Source organism: Talpa occidentalis, unplaced genomic scaffold (assembly GCF_014898055.3).
Source record: "Talpa occidentalis isolate TD23 unplaced genomic scaffold, MPIMG_talOcc4v2.1 talOcc4.9, whole genome shotgun sequence".
NCBI classification, from domain to species: Eukaryota; Metazoa; Chordata; class Mammalia; order Eulipotyphla; family Talpidae; genus Talpa; species Talpa occidentalis.
In genome coordinates, this window is record NW_023605305.1 from 12,717,417 (window position 1) to 12,739,126 (window position 21,710).

General features: G+C 39.2%; 1 protein-coding gene across 1 annotated transcript in view; it reads left to right on the top strand.

Moving 5' to 3' along the window:
- The window catches only part of KDM1A (lysine demethylase 1A), a 55,392-nt gene that overhangs the window by 936 nt on the left and 32,746 nt on the right, over nucleotides 1-21,710 (top strand). The window contains 1 exon segment of the mRNA XM_037498430.2: nucleotides 9,929-10,094. Within this exon segment, the coding sequence (XP_037354327.1) occupies nucleotides 9,929-10,094 (166 nt within the window).

Here is a 21,710-nt window from a genome sequence, read left to right on the forward strand (position 1 = left end):
GGTGCAAGTATTTGGGAAGACAGAGATTTGTCATAGACCAGCACATCCAGACGATAGCTGCCTCGCGTCTCTGGGTGCCAGGTGCTGTGTTCAGAGCATCAGCGTTTTATTTTTGCTAAACACCAGCGGTGCAGGTATCGTTAGCCCCATTTTAGGATCGAGCAGACTGAGGCACACGGTTTGAGCAACTTGGCCCAAAGGCGCACAGCACAGTAAGTGGTGGAACTGGCATGTAAGCCAAACACATAGGTTGTGATAAGGTATTAGCAGTCTCTGAAACAAAGGACCACATGGGACACCAGCAGTGCGCAGGCACTGGGGCCCTCCTGGGGCACAGTCTTTAAGACTTGAAACTTCCCGAGATTTCATGGGCCAGTTGAAAAAACTGGGAATAAAGGATACATGATTTTAAAATAAACCAGTCTTTTGAAGTCGTGCAGGTTATGTAATTTACACATACATCGCGTTTTCTATCTGTGGTTTAAGTGTGTTAAGTCATTGTGTATGAGGGGCTGCTTAAGAAGAGTATTGTCTGGATTGAGAGCCCTCAGATTCTTCGGCCAACATGAGAGCTCTCTCCCAAAGTAAATATCCTGTGCTAAGGAAAGAAGGAAAGGCTTTTGGGCTTTTACTAAAGCCTGAGTTAGAAAAGCACAGAGGTTGGTGACGCTTCACTCTCAGAAATGAAATAGGGTATTGAAACCCAATACAGTTTTTCTTTAATACTTCAGTAGAGAGTGTGGCCAGAAACCCTGTGATAAGATAATTTTTTAAAAAAGCTTTGTGGTGACAGATCGCGTACTATAAAGTTTACTAGTTTTTAGTGTACAGTTCACTGGTTTTTAGCATATTCACAAAGTTATGTAACCAGCACAATTTGAGGACCTTTTTATCACCTCTAAAAGGCACCTGTACCATTAGCAGCCACCGTCTCAGCTCTCTGAAACCACTAATCTTTCTGTGTCTATGATTTGCCTACTCTGTAAGTGGATTGATAGAATATGTGACCTTTTGTGCTTGGCTTCAGCATGTTTGCGGGGTTCACCCATGTTACATTTCCTTCATTTGGTACTTGATAAATCTATGGCCCAATCATCTCCCATGTGTGGATAAGCCACATTTTATCCATTCATCATTTGATGGACAATTAGGTTTTCCATCTTTTTTCTTTTTTTAAGATTTATTTATTTACTTATACAAGAATTGGGGTACAGGCCAGATGTGCGGGAGGGTGAGAGGATTCACCAGAGACAGAGCAGGGAGCAGAACAGGCAGACTGACTGAAATACACTGCTCAGGGGAGCAGCGGGCAAGACATGAGAGGTCTGCTTGCCATGTGCGTTGCTCTGAGGCCGGCGGGGATGGAACCCGTACTGCAGAGGCGGCGGACAGCTTCACAGCCCTGCACTCAACCGCCTGTGCCACCAGGAGAGGCCGGATTTTCCTACTTTTTAACTATTGTGGATTATGCTATGAAAATTTGTGTGTACTTTTTTGTGTGAACGGTTTTTGATTCTCTTGGGTACATACCTAGGAGTGGCATTTTGGTTCATATGGGATCTCTGTTTAACTTTCTGAGGAACTGCCAGTTTTCCATCAAAATGTAAAAATAGATAGAGCATGGGAATTTAACATTACAGCAGTGCATAAGGGTTCCAGTTTCTCCGTCTCCTTGATGATCGTTGATGTTAACTTATAGCTAACCCAGTAGATGCGAAGTGGTAGCTCACTATGCTTTTGATAAATACTATCCTAGTAGCTAATGATATTGAGCATCTTTTCTTGTGCTTATTGGTCATTTATATGTCTTCTTTGGTGAAATCTTTGGTTGGTTGTACAATTGGGTTATCCTTTTTTTTTTCTTTAAAGATTTATTTATGCATACAAGAACTGGGGTACAGGCCAGAGGTGCGGGGGCGAGAGGATTCACCAGAGACAGAGTGGGGAATAGAACAGATGGATTGACTGAAATACACTGCTGAGGGGAGCAGTGGGCGAGATAGGAGAGGTCTGCTGCGCCATGTGGGTAGCTGCCTGGCCGGGGATTGAACTCGTGCTGCAGTGGCTGTGAATAGCTTCATAGGTTGCATCTTAACCCCTTGAGCTGGGTCTTGAGAAAGGGCACAGGGAGGCCCAATTGGATTATTTTTTTTTTTTTATTGTTGACTAGTTCTTTATATATAGTGATTACAAAAGTTTTAAATTTTCATGAGGTTCAATTTAATTTTTCTTTCTTTCTTTTTTTTTTTAAGATTTAGCATACAAGAACTGGGGTACAGGCCAGAGGTGTGAGGGAGTGAGAGGATTCACCAGAGACAGAGTGGGGAGCAGAACAGGCAGACTGACTGAAATACACTGCTGAGGGGAGTAGCAGGTGAGATAAGAGAGGTCTGCTGCAGTATGTGGGCCAGCTCCCTGGCTGGGGATCAAACTGGTGCTGCAGTGGCTGTCACAGTGCTGACACTTAACCCCTTTCGTCATCAGGGAGGCCCCAATTTATCTAATTTTTCTTTTGTCTGTTTTACTTCTGGCGTTATGTATATGATAAGCCATTGCCTAATTCAGTGTAATGAAGATTTACTTTTTTTTTCCCAAGGGGTGTTCTAGTTGATCTTGCACTTAGCTCTATGATTATTTTGGAGTTAATTTTTGTACATGGTATAAAGTAGGAGTTCAGGTCTCCCTGGTGGCTCAAGGGGTTAAGCACCGCACTATAAAGCAGTTCGCACCATGAAGCAGTTCGCAGCCTCTGCAGCATGAGTTCGATCCCCGGCCAGCGAGGGAGAAACCCACATGGCGCAGCAGACCTCTCCTGTCTTGCCTGTTGCTCCCCTCAGCAGTGTATTTCAGTCTGTCTGTCTGTTCTGTTCTCCACTCTGTCTCTGGTGGGTCCTCTCACACCTCTCCCCCCCCCCCATCTGTGGCCTATACCCCAGCTCTTGTATTCATAAATAAATAAATCTTTAAAAAAAAATACACTAGGAGTTCAAGTTCATTCTTTGATGTGTAGCTATCCACTGTCCCAGTATAATTTGTTGAAGATTATTCTCTTTCCCTTTAAATGGTTGGTTGATTTCTGTCTTTGCAATTTGAGGGAGGCAACTGGGAAGTAAGGAACTAGGGAAATTGACTCATTCATAGTCACTTTTGGGAGCCAGTGATTTTAGAAAATTGTGTAATCAAAATTGGATTGGAAGTGGCCCACACAATTGGAGTCCCTGAAGCTTAATTTTCATTATGTATGCTAGAATTATGAAAATATATTTAAGGTTTGAAATAGGTGAATTGTGTTGGTATTTCAGGAACACTAAACAGCATCAGGAATCATGACCTTGAGCTGGGCCTTGAGAAAGGGCACAATTTATAAGTATTCTGGAAAAGAATGAACATTTTGGAGTTAATTCACCTTCCTGTAATTAATTTTCCTCAGGAAAATAAACCCTATCTTGTACGATTATTATGTTTAAATATAATATAAACAAAATTATTGCAGTGTCTGGCATATAGTAAGTAAGTGTGCAGTAATTAAGTATAGTCAGCCCTTTATACCTGCAGATTCCTCATCAGTAGATTCAACTAACTGAAGATTGAAAATCCATGCTGTGGGCCTCCCCGGTGGCGCAGTGGATTGAGCACAGCGCTGTGAAGCTGTCCGCAGCCTCTGCAGCGTGGGTTTGATTCCCCGCCGGCCAGGGAGATTCCCACATGGGGCAGTAGACCTCTCCTCTCTTGCCCGCTGCTCCCCCTCAGCAGTGCTTTCGGTTCATCTGCCTGTTTTGTTCCCCACTCTGTCTCTGGTGAATCCTCTCACCCTCCGGCGCCTCTGGCCTATACCCCAGCTCTTGTATAAATAAAAAATAAATCTTCAAAAAAAAAAAGAAAGAGCATATTAAAAAAGAAAAAAAGAAATCCATACTATGTAGTTAGGCCTATGATGGTGGCTTGTGTACTGAACATGTACAGATTTTTTTCTTGGCATTATTCCCTAAAAGCAGCTATTTATGTAGCATTTATACTGTATTAGATAATACAAGTAATAATGGAGATGATTTAAAATATAAGGAAGGAGGTATATAGGTTACATGCAAGTACAATGCCACTTAATATAAGGGACTTGAGCACCTTCAGCTTCTGTTTCTGAGGGGTCCTGGGCCTATCCCCCTGGGAATAGCTAGGGATAACTATACTATTTTTTTTTTTTTTTTATAGAGGCATGCTTTATTTATTTGTTTGCTGGTTTCTTTGTTTGTTTTGTTTATACATGCACTGGGTACAGTCAGAAGCGCGGGAGGGCGAGAGAATTCACCAGAGCCAGAGCGGGGAGCAGAGCAGGCAGAAGGACCGAAGGACACTGCTGAGGGGAGCAGCGGGCGGCAGGAGAGGTCTGCGCGCCATGTGGGACCCTCCTCCGGTGGCCGGGGAGCAGCCGGGGATCGAACCGGCGTCGCAGAGGCCGCGCGCAGCTTCGCAACCCAGCGCTCAACCGCTGCGCCACCGGGGAGGCCCGGGATAACTATACTATTATTGGAGAAAAGCATGTGAAGGATACCTGGGAATATAATACAGAGTCATTTTAGGAGCAGTAAGGAACCAGAGTGGACAGCTGAATGGTGGAAACAGTGGGCAGTGAGTTTAGTTGGAAATGAGGGTTTTCTAGGAACAAGTAGATTGGAGGGATCAGTAATACTTGGGTTTGTAGAGTCATGTTGGAATGTGGAGAAACAAATACTAGATCTGTGCTGTCCAGGACAGTAGTCATAGTCACGTAGGTTGATCAGGTTGAGTAGGTTGATCAGGTTGATCGCTTACAGTGTGGTTAGCACAGTTGAGGAAACTGAGTTTTTAATTTTAATTTAAACTTAGACACATTGTAATAAGAGCTTCAGTAGCCACACGTGGCTAGTGCTACCTTATTGGAAGCACGATTGCAGAACATTTCCATTATTGCAGAAAATTGTATCAGACAGTACTGCTCTGGACTATGAAGTACAGACTGTAAGTGGCATGAGAGTTCACAGAATGGCAGAAGGTATTGTAAGTTTGGAATAATTGGAGAATAATTTGCAGAGGAGGTGGACCTGGAATTTTAGGCATTGATTTAACAGGAAAAGGTAGGAGTAAGCTGGGTAGACCAGCATTAAAGATGTTTTGACTAATGTGTTAGAAAATGATCAGAGGTAAGTTTGAATAGTTAGAGCCAGAGAGAGTGTATAATCATTGATGGCTTGGAAAATTTGGCATTCATATTTTAGACTAGCTGAAAAGACCACATATTTGCATAATTAATCTGGCACTTATTATGCCCTAGTGAAATAAAAGGGAGAAAGAGTAAAACAAAAAGGACTGGAACTTTAAGGTGACTGGGAAGTGAATGAATCATGGTAGCAAGGGTGTGGAAGAGAAGGAAGAGACTAGAGATGTAAATTTGAGTCATTCCTCTAAAGGTAAGAATAATTACCCTACTGCCTAAGTCCTTGGTTATAAGTAGTTGTGCTCTGAAGTCTTTGAGGAATTTTACTTAGGGGGGTGAGTTTTTTTTTTTTCCTTTTGGTAAAGATTTATTTTATTTATACAAGAGCTGGGGTACAGGCCAGATGCACGGGAGGGTGAGAGGATTCACCGGAGACAGAGTGGGGAACAGAACAGGCAGACTGACGAAATACACTGCTGAGGGGAGCAGCGGGAGAGACAGGAGAGGTCTGCTTCACCATGTGGGATTCTCGCCGGCCAGCTGGGATCAAACCTGCGCTGCAGAGGCTGCAGACAGCTTCACAGCGGTGCTCAACCGCCTGTGCCACTAGGGAGGCCCCGGGAGTGAGAGATTTTTTTTTATCTTTTTTTTTTTTTTTTTATCTTTTTTTTTTTTTTTTTTAATAGAGGCATGTTTTATTTATTTATTTTGTTTGTTTGTTTGTATGTTTGTTTATACATGCACTGGGTACAGTCAGAAGCGCGGGAGGGTGAGAGAATTCACCAGAGCCAGAGCGGGGAGCAGAGCAGGCAGAAGGACCGAAGTACACTGCTGAGGGGAGCAGCGGGCGGCAGGAGAGGTCTGCGCGCCATGTGGGATCCTCCGCCGGTGGCCGGGGAGCAGCCGGGGATCGAACCGGCGCCGCAGAGGCCGCGGGCAGCTTCGCAACCCAGCGCTCAACCGCTGCGCCACCGGGGAGGCCCGGGAGTGAGAGATTTTTGATCCTTTTTTTTTAATGTATCTTTCTTTCCTCAGCAGAATAGGTTTTTTTTTTGTTTCTTTTTTTTTTTTTTTTTAGAGTTTGCATGACTCTTTCCAGTGATTTTTAAACTTTTTATTAAGTGGAGAAACCCTTTTTTACAAAATAAGATTATACAAAATCCCATAAAACACTAATTGCTTGTTTTATATCAAGAAGCTGAAAGAGCCAGATTGAGAATGGAGGTCAAATATAATAGTTGCAGTCTTATGTCATTCAGCCTCAGCATCCAATTTCATTCTGTAGTGTTTGTTTATGAACTGTTGTGAAGACCCGGTACAACAGATTGGCGTTTCAGCTGGCCTTGCCATCTCAGGGTACTCTCTAGGTTGAACTGAAATGGCAAAAAGAAGCATTCTTAGATCTCCCCAAAATTGAATTATCCAAGCAGTATGAGTTCATGTTCTGGTGGTCTATAAAGGATTATGGTTTGGGCCTCCCTGGTGGCGCAAGGGGTTACGTCTCAGCACTATGAAACTATTACCCCGCGGCCACTACAGCACAAGTTTGATCACCAGCCAGGTTGCTGACCCGCATGGCACAGCAGACCCTCCTGTCTCACCTGCTGCTCCCCTCAGCAGTGTTACTTCAGTCAGTCCACCTGCTCTTTTCCCCACTTTGTCTCTGATGAATCCTCTCACCTCCCACCTCTGGCCTGTAACTCAGCTCTTGTATGCATAAATAAATCTTAAAAAAAAAAAGAAAAAGAAAGAAACCATCATCTTTATAAAAATAAACTAAAGGGGACCTCCCTGGTGGCGCAAGGGGTTAAGCTGCGCACTATGAGGCAATCCACAGCCTCTGCAGCATGAGTTTGATCCCCTGCTGGCCAGGGAGAAACCCACATGGCCAACAGACCTCTCCATCTCGCCCGCTCTTCCCCTCAGCAGTGTATTTCAGTCAGTCTGCCTGTTCTGTTCCCACTCTGTCTCTGGTGGGTCCTCTCACCCCCCACACCTCTGGCCTGTACCCCAGCTCTTATATGCATAAATAAATAAATCTTTAAAAAAATAAAATAAAGGGTTATGGTTTGGTTTAACACTTATGAGTATATATTCATTTTTTTGAAATTTAAAGTTAGTAAATGGAATTCCAAAGAATCATAGGGTTCCATGGAATACAGTTTTGTTGTTACTTTTAAAGACTACCCCTTTAGCTATTTTTACTCTTACCTTAAGGTATTTTTCTAATCTCTTTTTTCCCCGTAGAACCCAAGAACTCTGTATACTAGCCTTTTCCAAGTATATTCCTTGTTAGTAGGTATTCCTTCATTAAAACATTGGATTAAACAATATTAAAAGATAATTTTTGCTACAAAACTTCTCAGTGCCTTTAATTCATATTGTGTCTCCTCTTGAGGAAGCCTAAAAAGAATTCAGTGTTTTCCAAACTTCATCTTCATTCACAAGGTGTAGTCTTATGGAACATCCTTTGGGACAAACAATTACTACAGTAGAAAGGATTTTATTACTGTGTTCATCTTAGAATTTATGCATTGCCCAGTTCCATACTGGGCACTTATTAAATGATTATTGATTGAATGCCATTGATGGGCCAGGAATTGAAGAGCAGAATCTTTGAGGTGGGGATTGGGGTTAAGCATTGTTGAGAGGAGAAAGAAAACTATAAACATATTTTTTTCTGCCCTTTCTTTGAAACCTTTTTCTCTCTTTGCTGATTTTTGTACTCCTGTCCTGAGGTGTGTTACTACAGTTTATCTCAATTAGGCTAAAGTTTTAGTATCTGCATTTTCCAGAGATTTTGTTGTAAAGTACCTATGAGTTTATTAAGGGCCGGTACACTCATTATTTTTTCTATTTTGCCATATCCTTGGTGTTCAGTATTTGATAGATGAATGTAATTATTCATGTGTTAAATGAGATTCCTAGAACATGGGTCTGAACTGTTCATTTTGCCCTTAATGTTGTTTTGTTTTTCCCAATTTTTAGCCTAACCTGTTTTCAGTAACCTACCTTAGCCATTCATTCTCCAACCCCCAAATCCTGTGGTCACATCTTTATTTATTTATTTTTTTAAGGGTTTTTTTTTTTTTAAAAGATTATTTATTTGTTTGTTTGTTTGTTTATGCAAGCACTGGGTACAGTCAGAAGCACAGGAGGGTGAGAGAATTCACCAGAGCCAGAGCAGGGAGCAGAACAGGCAGAAGGACTGAAGTACACTGCTGAGGGGAGCAGCAGGCGGCAGGAGAGGTCTGCGCGCCATGAGACCCTTGCCTGTGGCCGGGGATGGAACTGGCGCTGCAGAGGCTGCGGACAGCCTCACAACCCAGCGTTCAGCCACTGCGCCACCGGGGAGGCCCTTGTGGTCACATCTTTAAAAAAAGAAAAGAAAAAGGCAAAGAAAAAAGGCAGTCAGCAATCTGGAACTTTTTTTTTTTTTTTTTTTTTTTTTTTAGATTTGTTTTATTTATGTGTATAAGAGCTGGGGTATAGGCCAGAGGTTTGGGGAGAGGGAGTAAAGGGGGAGAAAATTCATCAGAGACAGTGGGGAGCAGAACAGGCAGATCTACTGAAATACACAGCTGAGGGGAGCAGCAGGCGAGACAGGAGAGGTCTGCTGTGCCATGTGGGTTAGCTCCCTGACCAGGGATTGAACTTGTGCTGCAGTGTCTGGTGATAGCTTTGTAGTGCTGAGACTTAACCCCTTGAGCCACCAAGGAGGCCCAGTCTGGAACTATTTCAAAGATATTTCCAATGTTAAAATATACTCACTATACCAAATAGGATTTTTCTTTTCAGAAAGCTAGCAAGGTAGGGATGTTCTGTGTGGAAACCATGTTGTCTTTGCTGTCTCCACATCTAATAAATTACTTTTATCTTTTTATTGAATCTGAAATAATTAGCTATTTTTACGCTTACTAAACACTTCATTAGGGTGGGAGTAGGTGACAGTTTGGCAGTGTTCCAAGGTTGATAACCATTTGCAGTACCATATTATACATTTTGGCAAACAGGTTTGTGATATATAATCGTCCTTGTCCTAAGATCCCTTATCCCCAAAACATTCACTTAGACTGCTTCCTTTTTCTACTTCCTGGTTCTCTCCTTTATAACTTGTGTGAATCAGTAGTAAGACATGTCGCCTCCATTTCCATATTACTTCTTACTTTTTTATAATAAGGATTCTTTGCTTCATTATTCAACGTTGTTAGGTTACCAGTTACTTTTTAAGCAAAGGTACATTTTCATATATGGCTCTTTGCAACTTTTCTTCCCCCTCCCCTATCTGGTATTCTTTTGCTGTTTTTCCATCCAGTCATGGCTAACAGGGTTGGCATTAGGCTTGTTATTCTAGTCAACTATATTTTTGCCTAACTGGGGTTATTTCAGTATTTTGTTGAAACTTCTGGTATGTGAACATGGTATATAAATACATATACACACATACATTTACAAAATTTTAGGGGTTATAGAGAATCTCAGTTACTGATCTGAAGGTCATTACTGTGATATAACAGTTGCAGATTGGACTACATCTGAATTAACATGAGATTGCTTCATGGGAGAATTTTGTTTTTAATAGCTACCTATTATGAGTTATCTTTTTTCTTATTCTTTGCTTGTTTTTCTTAAACCTTCAAGTTAATAAGAAATTCACATTCACTGATGGTTCCAAATTGAGTCCCTGATAGTATATGTTCACTGTATTTAGTTCTCCCTGGTATAATCTCCATATAGGTAGAGTACAGAGAGATGGATGAAAGCTTGGCCAACCTCTCAGAAGATGAATATTACTCAGAAGAAGAAAGAAATGCTAAAGCCGAGAAGGAAAAGAAGCTTCCCCCACCACCCCCTCAAGCCCCACCTGAAGAAGAAAATGAAAGTGAACCCGAAGAACCATCTGGTGAGTTACAGTAACCAGTCTCAGATATGTTTTATTTTAGAAATAAAAATAAATGGATTTATTTCTATTCCATAGTACTATTTATGTCTTCATTTTTTGTTTATACTTTGGCGTTTGCCAAATGTGTCTTAATGTGTGTGTGTGTGTGTATACATATGTATGTGAATAATATACATATGCACACATGTAGATGCTTACATACCTTCGTATATACATAGTGCTACTGATAATTCTCCTTTCATATGTGTCTATACATATATAGGAGGACAGTAAAGAATGGGGGTGGAAAAATCATGGTGCAGTGTAAGGTGATTGGAAAGTAGGAGAATATAAACAGTTAGAGAAAACATACAGAAAGCCAAATCCAAAGAACCAGACCTCTTGATGTTAACTCTGATTCAGAATTTAGAGACAGAATGGTTCAGAAATTGTTCTGGGATTAAGTATTTCTAATAAAACTGCCACATTGTCTTCTAACATGGTGTGTTTAACAGGTCTTCTTGACTTTGAATTTTTACTGAGTTCTTCTTAAAATACCTTTTGTGTTTCTAGTAGCTCTAGGTTAGATCACCTTACCAGTTCTTTTAGTTCTACACCTTTTAAAAACAAACAAAAACTGCTTTCAGAGCCATCTGCTATATATACGTGATTTAGGTATCCAGATTAAGATTTGCTTCATTTGAGAAGTTTTATTCCTTTTCCTTTAGGTTTTTCTGCTCTATGATGTTATGTAAATCACCAGAAGTTATTTTTTAAAAAGGGGCAGCTAGTGTGGGATGGATTACAGATTAGGTATTAATTTAAACTTAGATTTAGAATTTAACAGACTTTGCCTAAAACTCATAAAAATTCACAATTCATAGTAATTGTAATAAAGGGTGATAAAGGAATATAGTTTGAGAACATTTAGAAAAAGATATATTGTGGTTTCAATTCATATCAAGATTTGGGAGTTTTCTAGAAATTGTTTTCGTAAAACTTTCAAAAATAAAAATAATTTATTGGGAGTGGTATGTCACTAAGACAAATGTAGCCTTCTCTGGACCTCAACAGTACCTCTTCTCTTTTTGTTAATTTTTTTCCTTCCTCTTTCTAATTTTTCACTTTTAGCCTTTCCCCTTTCTGTACTTCTTTCCAACTGTCCCCTTAATGCTACTCCTTTCTTCTACATTCTTCATTGATTCTTGCCTTTCTTTTATTCTACTTTTGCTGTAGACCTGCTGATCATATACATGGAGATAATTTTTTTGATACTATCATAACTCAGGAGACTGCTGCTCTCTTAGTTTAAGGGCTGTAAGTGTAATTCAGCACATGAGCTGTTATCTCAGATGCTGCCTCACTATCTTTCTGTGTGTAGTTGTCAGTGTCTTTGTAAATAACTGGTTTACTTAGGTACACACTTTCTTTGCCTTCTGAAAAATTACAGTCTTGTTTTCTTTTTTGGCAGAGGTTCTCCCCACCCCCTGCCCCCCCCCCCCCGCCTCCCCCAAACACTTTCCACAAAAAGTAAATATCTTAGCAGAGGGATTTTAGGATTTAGGGGAAATGTCTTTATGATGTTCTAATTAATTTCAACACAGTGGTTTAGATCAAGTGTTCTTAAATTTGGAGGGAAAGTTTAAGTTTTGTTTCCTAAATTTACAATGTCTTTAGTGCTCGGAGATGTGTGGGAAACAGCCAGAACTTGTCAGTACATTTCTGGTTTTGAAAATAGTTATTTTTCCTCTAAAAGTACTTTAAAAAAAAAATTCTAGGATGATTTAGGGAAGTACTTACCCCTGAAAAGTAGTGGCAACTTTCAACATAATTTAGAAATTGATTGGGCCCTGATAGTGAACCATAAAACCAGGTTAGTTCAAGTATTTAGAAACTGTCCAGGGTTTCCAAATCTCTTGTCATATCAAAACCAGTTCTTTCATTGTATGGGTATCTTAAAATCTTGAGATTCTTTACCAAATCTTCATCTTAATCACTTTAGGTAATAACTAGAAATTAACTTAATCTGCTAAAATATATCAGTAAGTTTTGAATAATTTCATTCTCAGCAGTTTAAATTTGTTGAGAGAATTTTGCTTTGCTTTCCATATTAATCTTAAGAAGAGTGAAATTTTTTATTCCTTATGAAAGTACAAGGTATTCTGAAAGGCAGTGAGTCAAAGATTTGACTAGAAAATGATTACTCTAGGAGAGTTGTGAGGGGAGGCCAGAAAGGAGGGTTGGCGCCTTTGTGGCCAGGCTAAGGAACTTGAACTCATGTCCTTTAAGCATTGAGTTTTTTTGAGAGACAGGTTTTGTACCAAAATACATGTTTTGGGAAAGTCAGTCTGATTTGCTGTAGAAGAATGAACTACAGGCGTCAAAAGACTGGTTTGTAGAGACAATGACCTAAGTTGTTTTGGTAATTGGTAATTAGAAATCACTTAAGTTCTCAGTGGATTTTGGTCAGTGGGAAAATGTTCTTAACATCAAAGTTAAATTTTTATGGAAACTGGAGGCATGGATTTGTTTGTGTTTACTTAATTGGGACATAGTACTCTGCTCTGGCTTAAATATTGTTTTAGAGTTGTCAATTTTTCATAACAATGTAGCCGGTACTTTTGTGATAGTCACAATGCGTTGTTCTTATACTTAAAATCTACCTTTATTTTGTTTCTTAAACATTTCTGTGTATTTTTATGTTTAATGTGTACTTTTGAACATATTTTAATATATTTTAACAAATAATAGTTGTATTTACTCTCTTCTATTGTGCATGGTAATTTTGAATGTGTGTGTGATGTGTTTGAAAGATATACAGGCTGTTAAATTACAAAAATCATTAATGTGAGAGATATGTATGGCAGGAAACTTTGCATTTAATAATGATGCAAACTTTGTTTTAATAATAATGTTTGGATTCTGTTTGTGTAATAGTCATACTCTAGGTTTGAAAGGATTTTTTTTAAATCACATAAAAGGAGCGGCAATCTCAATTAGTAAAAATACTATATTACAGAAAATATACAAAATGTGTGTTTATGGGTAGGAGAATTCATTTAAAATTCATTGAAATTTGATCAAAATGCTGTTATAGCAAAGTATCCATATGACAAATGACTGATGACCAAAGATTTGATGAATTGCTTGTTCAGTATAGCAAAAAGCTAAAAGGTAGAATCAGAACCTTTTGGACTATTCTTTAGAACTTGGAATAATAGAATTTGACTTGAGAAGATGGTTTTCTTTCCTTCAAAGGAAAAAATTAGTTGTTCTAATTTGCATAGGAGTCTTTGTATTTCCAGGGCTCTTTGTTGATAAGGTGCCTGGGAGCTAGTCTTACTGATCACAGTCAGTTATAGGCCTGGTTTGCGAAGTGCTGGATTTGGCAGCATAAAGAGTTATGGTGCAAGTTCAGGTGGATAATTTAGTTTTTGTTTGTTTTTATTCTCAAATAGCTTATGTCTCCCTGGGTTTTCTCTCTTGGTATCTCTCTCCTTGCCTACAAGATGAGCTTACAGTTTGGAGAGAATTGACTCAGGTTACCTCTAAAAGAAAGATTATAGAATTCTGCTGCACCCTAATACCGAGCAGGATTTACCAGAAATTGCTTGGAAATTTCATTCCTGATAGGGTTGTTTGTGCTGACATTTTGGTCTGCTAATGCCAAATAAGTGCCTAAAATCACTTAAGTTCTCATTACATGAAGTGTAATGCATAGACTCAGAAAGCAAACCTAAGGTTTATTTTTATTTTTTTGCATAGCATTTCAGTTTAATATTTTGAGAGATAACTAAAAATAGAGCAAGGTATATATTACTGTGCAACACATGGTTCTCACTCTCCTAATTTTTATTTTAAAGATTTATTTTATTTATGCATACAAGAACCGGGGTACAGGCCAGATGTGTGGGAGGGTGAGAGGATTCACCAGAGATAGAACGGGCAACAGAACAGGCAGACTGATGAAATACACTGCTGAGGGGAGCAGTGGGCGAGACAGGAGAGGTCTGCCGCCATGTGGGTATATCCCCGGCCGGCCCGGATTGAACCTGTACTACAGAGGCTGCACAGCTGCACAGCTTCACAGCTCTGCGCTCAACCGCCTGCGCCACCAGGGAGGCCCTCACTCTCCTAATTTTGTAGCCTTTGTGAGACACAAATGTATATGTCAGTGTGTAATCGAAGGCAAAATACTCTTAAATAGTACACTTCACTGCAAAAATTCTGAAGGGACTTACAGGCAGAAAGGGTGGGAAAGAATTAAATCTTCACAGATCCTTCTTAGCTTACTGGAAGAGTTTAAGAAAAAGTTAAGAGATTTGTAGTGTAGAGGACAGATCTTTTTTTTTTTTTAAAGATTTATTTATTTATACAAGCACTGGGTACAGTCAGAAACACGGGAGGGTGAGAGAATTCACCAGAGCCAGAGCGGGGAGCAGAGCAGGCAGAAGGACCGAAGTACACTGCTGAGGGGAGCAGCGGGCGGCAGGAGAGGTGTGCACACCATGTGGGACCCTCCTCCGGTGGCTGGGGAGCAGCTGGGAATCAAACCGGCGCTGCAGAGGCTGCGGGCAGCCTCGCAACCCAGCGCTCAACCCTGTGCCACCGGGGAGGCCCGAGGACAGATTTTTTTTAAAGGGTGTTTTCTACACAAAATAAGGTTGCTCCAAACATAGCAATTATGCATTTTGTTCTACACACTTTAACTGTACACCAGTATTGCTTTGTTCCATTCACTATGCTGAATTCTAAGGGTTCACAGATGAAGACTAATGTAGGTCATCCTGAAAAAATCCCCAGTCCAGTAATAATTGGTTACAATGAAGAAGCAGTATGGTAAAAAGCAAATTCAATGTACGGTGAGAATTCAGAAGTTGTTTTTACATGTTTTCCCAAAATTAGATTTTGGAAATTTTGCATTTAACATCAAGGAATGAAGTTGGGCTTCTCTGAAATAGTCAGATTTTTAACTATTTGCTCATTTTGAGTAGTAAGAACTATTGAATCAGATGCTACCATTTTATGTTTGGTCTTGTGCTGCTTTCTCAATGAATAAATTCATTTAATTGATTGTTTTATTTTCCCTTATATTAAGGCCAAATAGTCATTTGTTTATTTGAGCAACTTAAATTTTATAATTTCCTTGAATTCTTTTCACTACCCTCATTTATTTGGTTTGATAAGAGACAAACAGAATGCTTTATGTATGAGGATTTTCTCATCTGCAAAAGGGGCTTGATATGAGGCTCATAAAGAAAATATGAACTGCTTTGTGTACAAATATCTTGTATTTATTTAACACAGGATTGAACTAGATATATGATAGATGCTTTATTCAGGAGGAAAATCACTTTCGGACCTGGAAAGTATGATAGCCCATTTTCAATAATGCATTGCAAAATAGATTGTACCTTAAATATCTGAATCTGTAAGCTGTGTGTGTGTGTGTGTGAGAGAGATTTTTTTTATCAAATCTTGGCATTTGCTCTTTTTAATGTTAAATCATAGGAGGAATGACAAATTTTGGTACTAATAAAGACTTTTCTCAGAGGCTAACATAATGTAATCCATGTATCAACAATTGAGATATAACAAATAATTAACATTTTGCCATATTTGCTGATCACGGAGGTTTTAAGCATTTGAAAATAGGTTTGTGTTTCTTTGGAACATTTTGTTGTTTTTTACATTTTCTGATATTTGAAGATAGAAGAGCACATCCGATTAATTAGAGCTCAGAAGTTGTATTTTCTTTGTAGTACATAGGGGAAGGAGCTCCTAGTCATAGTCTGGGAAGATATATGATAACTAGAGTTCTTAAGAAGCTTTTGCTTGAATAGGAAAAAGATATTCTTTTGTTGCAATTTCATTCATTGTTAAGAGTTATGAAAACTTACAAAATTTTTTTTTTAATCATGGGTCCAGAGTAAAGTTCAGTATTAGCTTTTTAAAGACAGGTAAATAACTGGAAAGTAGGCTTTGTTTTTGACAGCTCAAATACATCTTAAAGTGGGTAATTGAGCAATGTAGATTTTCTTGGAACATTTTTGAAAAGTAAACTACAACCCAAGATTTTGCAACAAATTAAAGAAAACTCCTACTGTAGAATTTGGACAGAAATTGAATGTGGGAAAAAACTAGTTCTTCCCAATGATTTCTAAAAGCTCCACCTTCCTCCCTAGATTATAGGACCTTTTCTTTATTTTGTATGAGATTCCTGCTTTTCTCACTTCTGCTCCAGTGTTTAGTCTTCAGATGTAAATCTGCAATTCCACTGCTCCTCCAGTGGTACAAAGAGCAAATTCCAGGCAGCGTCCTACCTCAAGCCAGTACCATTTTACCGATTTCTAGACCTTAAGAAGGCCATCTTTTTTAATTCAGTATTTTAAATGACTGTATAACCCTCAGATTGCAGCTCTAATTGGAACCCATAGATTTCATTTTGGATCATTCTCTTGAAGGGTACTGATTGTTGTAAACTGTTAAATATGCATTTAATGTGCTTCACAGGAAATACTGGGGCTTTTCTTTCAGGCTAGTTTAATCTGCCTCTGAACCCAATTCACTTTCCTCTGCATTTCTTTGAACTGTTATACGTCATTTATTCTTATGACAATAATCATAGTCAAAAAGTTTAACAGAAGGTGATGTGTTTGGTTCTGGTCTTGGGGCACCTCCTTTCCAGTCTTTTTATTCTTGTCCTCCATCACATTGAGTGTTGATGCTTGAGTGATGATGTACTTTAGTGGTGTTTGGTTTTTTTTTTTTCAAAGATTTATGCATACAAGAGCTGGGGTACAGGCTAGAGATGTGGGGTGGGGGGTGAGAGGATTCACCAGAGACAGAGTAGGGAACAGAACAGACAGACTGACCAAAACACACTGCTGAGGGGAGCAGCGGCCGAGACAGGAGAGGTCTGCTGCGCCATATGGGATGCTCCCTGGCGGCCCGGGATGGAATTTGTGTTGCAGAGACTGCGGACTGCTTCATAGTGTGGTGCTTAACCCCTTGTGCCACCAGGGAGGCCCCTTTAGTGGTGTTTTTAAAGCCAACTCTCCATACAGAGAGGATGAGACAGCAGCACAAAACGGATGATCATTAATAACTCACTACTTTCCTTATTTATTTTTTCTTTAAGTCAGTTTTCTATGTTGACCAATTCTTTAAAAATATAGTTTTCTTATGCAATAAATCATACATTTACAACTGCTTCAAACTCAGAGCCACCCTCTCTATACTATTTTAAAGTCTTTCAGCTCCATTCTTTCTTTGATGTCCAGCCACCTTTAGCGTATTCAAATCCATTTGCTTTTACTAGCCTGTTTCCCATACTTCCCATCTGTCTCCTGAACTTAAACTTGGAGTCATTTTAAAGTCCCTTATCCCTTTTGTCAGGTCTCTTGTAAAGTCCTATGCCTTCCTTTGCACAGCCTCTTAGATTTGTTATGCTTTACCCATACTCACTGGCACTTTTTTCTTCTAGTGGATTTTACTTCACATCAGTTATTCAGTAGTCTTTTGTTCAGATCTTTAGCTAGGTCACCTCTTCCCTCTAATCCATTTGGTGCTAAGTGACCAGACTAGCTTAGCTAAAATATCACTTGTTTTGCTGATTTCCTGACAGAGATCATACAGCTTTCCCCTTATTGCTATTAAGATCAAGTTTAGGTTTTGACACTGAGTGTGATCCTCTTTGCCATTTGATCTCTTTCTGCTTTTTGAGATCCTCTTCTTTATTAAGCAGGGGACTGTGTAGTTCTTTGCACATACCATGCTGTGCTTTTCTCCTTGCTTTTGTAAATGTCTGGACCATGCTGGTTTTCACTGCTTCTCAGTCTGTCCATAGTAATTTGGATTTGTTCAGAAAAGCTTCCTTGATTTTCCCAAGATTATTTTAGCTTCTTGTTTACTTAAAAAAAAAAATCATTTCTTTCTGGATATTTTTCATCTTTGCCCTATTAGATTATAAAGCTCTTTGAAAAGAGGAACTTAATCTATTCTACTTCATTTTTGTATGTGGCAGTTTGGGGATGGGTATTTAGTAAACATTGAATTAGTTGAGTTTATTAAATAAGGAAATTCAACCAGTATGACAGTGTAGTGGAAACTTAAGTGTTCAAGATGGTTTTAACTTTGAGATGTCCCCTGCCAGTTTGTCAAGTTCAGTTGAAATCAACTTGGTGGTCACTTTTATTCTGTAAGTTTGGCTATTTTGATAAATTGAGCTGATGTTTAAAAAATCATTGCATCCTAGAAGATTTTGAAATTTCTCAAAATGTTTATAAAAGTTAATCGGTTTGAATGTGATTCTAAGAAACGAGTCAAAAATGAGTCTCTTGATCGGTATGTTCTGGGAACAGCAAGCCATTCTGATGTCCATGCTTGCCAGATAAAAGTATTTGAAAGTCATTATAGACTTCCTTTTAAGGTATTAAAAGTGTGGTCTCTTGAGAATTAAATCAAGATGAGAAAACATCCAGTAGTGTGACTATAACTAAAGCATTTCACTGTTCTTTAAAAATGCATTAACAGATTTGCAGATTTATTAAGAGGACAACCAACAGGCTACTAAGATAAACCAAAAGATTTTATTTTTAATTTGGAGAGGATATGCACAAATAAGGATATATTAAGAGTCTCTACTTCAGGCCTCCCCGATGGCGCAGCGGTTGAGCGCTGGGTTGTGAAGCTGCCCGCAGCCTGTTCGATCCCCGGCCACCGGGCGAGGGTCCCACATGGCGCGCAGACCTCTCCTGCCGCCCGCTGCTCCCCTCAGCAGTGTACTTCGGTTCTTCTGCCTGCTCTGCTCCCCGCTCTGGCTCTGGTGAATTCTCTCACCCTCCCGCGCTTCTGACTGTACCCAGTGCATGTATAAATAAATAAAATAAATCTTTAAAAAAAAAAAAGTGTCTCTACTTCAAAGTTTGGGTGGGGGGAAGAGTGAGAGAGAGAGAATAAAGCATGTGTGTGTGTTAGGGGTGAAAACCTGCTCAGTGGCCCAAAGTCAAGGTGATATTAAGAAGTTACTTTTGTATATTTTACTTTTCTTTTTTGAATTTGAGTTTATGGAAGATAACACCTGTTTTTGCCTGCTGTTCCATGTCTTTGTGGTATCGTCAGAAGCAGACTCCTAGGCTGAAAGACTCAAAAAGGAAATGAATGCGGTATTTTATGTTCTAATCAGAAACACTACATGGAAGGAGACTTAGCTACAAACCTTTCTATGTGTACTGGTTTTAAGAAAATGATGAAGAATTGGTCTGGAATACCACTAATAAAGATGTTATTTGTTTTCAGCTGTCTTTGGAAAAATAGACACCCTCAAAATACTCATGAGTGTATTATGATAAAAGAGAAAATAACAGCCTCGTCTTTACTTCCAAGTAAAGATAAAGTTTCTTTATCAAGTCAAGTGATATATTTTTCCTTTATTTAATTTTCAGCACTTTTTGGTTTTTTTCACTCCACTATTTCTTACATGTTTAAATCACCATATCCTTGGTTTCCTTCTATTTCTCTGCTTCAGTAATACGTTGAAGTTTTATTTCTTTTTTGACTTTCTGCTTTTGTGAGGGATCCCTTTTAAAAATTCTTCCAGGGTTTTGAATCATTTATATATTTCTCCTACATATCTTTCTCAAAGGATAATGTCTTAAGAGAGTTTTATTAATTCATTTTCTCAAAAGCAGAAGACAGTAAAGGCTGTCTTTCTAAAAGAGCAACCTTGTTTTAACCTTTGAAGTACTTAAGTCAGGGGCAAGAATTCTATTATTTTGGTGGCCTCCTCGGTGACGCAGCGGTTATGTCTCAGCACTCTAAAGTAATCAGCAGCCATTGCCACTGCAGCATGAGTTCGATCCCCAGGCAGGGAGCTAACCCACATGGCATAGCAGACCTCTCCTGTCTCACCCACTCCTCCCCTCAGCAGTATATTTCAGTCAGTCCGCCTGTTCTGCTCCCCACTCTGTCTCTGGTGAATCCTCTCACCCCCCTACCCCTCTGGCCAACACCCCAGCTCTTATATGCATAAATAAATAATTCTTCTTAAAAAATCCATATTTCTAGGGGCCTTCTTGGTGGCTCAGGCAGTTGAGCGTTTAGCTATGAAGCTGTCCACAGCCTCTGCAGTCCCGGTTCAATCCCCGCAGGCCTCAGAGCAACACACATGGCGAGCAGACCTCTCCTGTCTCGCCCGCTGCTCCCTTCAGCAGTGTATTTCATCAGTCTGCCTGTTCTGTTCCCCACTCTGTCTCTGGTGAATCCTCTCACCCTCCCGCGCATCTGGCCTTTACCCCAGTTCTTGTATAAATAAAATAAATCTTTAAAAAAAAAATCCCTATTTCTATTAAGTACCATTGACAAAAAGGTCAATTGAGCTACCTCTTGCTTAAAAATAAATAAATGAATTAGCACATTGTATAACAAACATGTAGGAGGAAATGGAAAAATAATAGAAATTGGAAGGATAAAATAGCTCAATGGCTAGCTTGAAAATATTTTTTTTCTTATTTACTTTTAGAAATAGTGAGATGTCTTCACTACAAAAGACTTTCATTCTTTGCCATGTCAGGAACATAATTTGAGAGAGAGGAACTGTATTCTTCCTAATGCCTAAATTTTGCCATTCTTAGAAACTTATTTAATTGTTCTGAACCCCTCTCCCCTCTCTTTTCAAATACAATTCAATCTTCTGAAGTGGCTTGATCCCATTTGGAGCTAAACAAAACAGTGGCAACAATTATAGTTCATTTAAAAAAACACTGCAAGATTTTATATAAATAAAATGGACATTTCCAGTTTAAACTTTTAAAGTAAAAAAATGTAGGATCTGCATTTTTAGACACTTGCATCTTGGATTTAAAAATTGGAGTCATCTTTTCATAATTATATGCCTGTATCCAAAGGCTGTAAGCAATAAATCACAGATCTTGTCTGAGAAGCATAACCTTCTAGAATAGAACTTTGAAAAGACCCTTTAGACAAGAACATCATGAAATAATTTTAGAATGAGATCCTATTTGACCTTCAAAGCAAAGCATATACCTTCTAGCAAGGCATTCTAATATAAAAAATCATATCTAAGCACCTTCATGTACTTGAAGATGTTATTTTAAATCTCCCAGTCCTGGGAGCATTCTTAAAGTAAGGGGGCTTTGTTAGTTTCACTTTTCTGCTCCCTTTTAACTCAAGTGGTAGAATAAATCAGTCTGCTTTCTCATTGGAATTCTTTTAAAATAGACTGTTTAATGAAGGTTTTACAATTTTATGTCACCGGGGGGTAGTGTTTTCCTATCTTCCAAAGATCAAACTATAGTTTTCCTAGTGTTTCTGAGGCGGCTAGCAGTATAAGAGAATTATAGCATCTGTCTTGGTGATAGATTTTGAGTCTGGAAGATGACCTATCCTGACTTCCTCAGATAGTGATTTTTTTCTTAGTTATTTCTACGCATTAATAAAGAAAATGTCTTAGCAAGCTGATTGTGTACCTTGAGATGGAAGCTACTCACAGATCTTGGCCTGCCCTGTCCTGGACCTCCATGTGTCTGTGTTTATTGGCATATGAATGCAGGGCATCTTATGGTGTGTTCCAAAGTTATACTAAGGAAGCACTGGCATATTCAGATCTAGTACTGT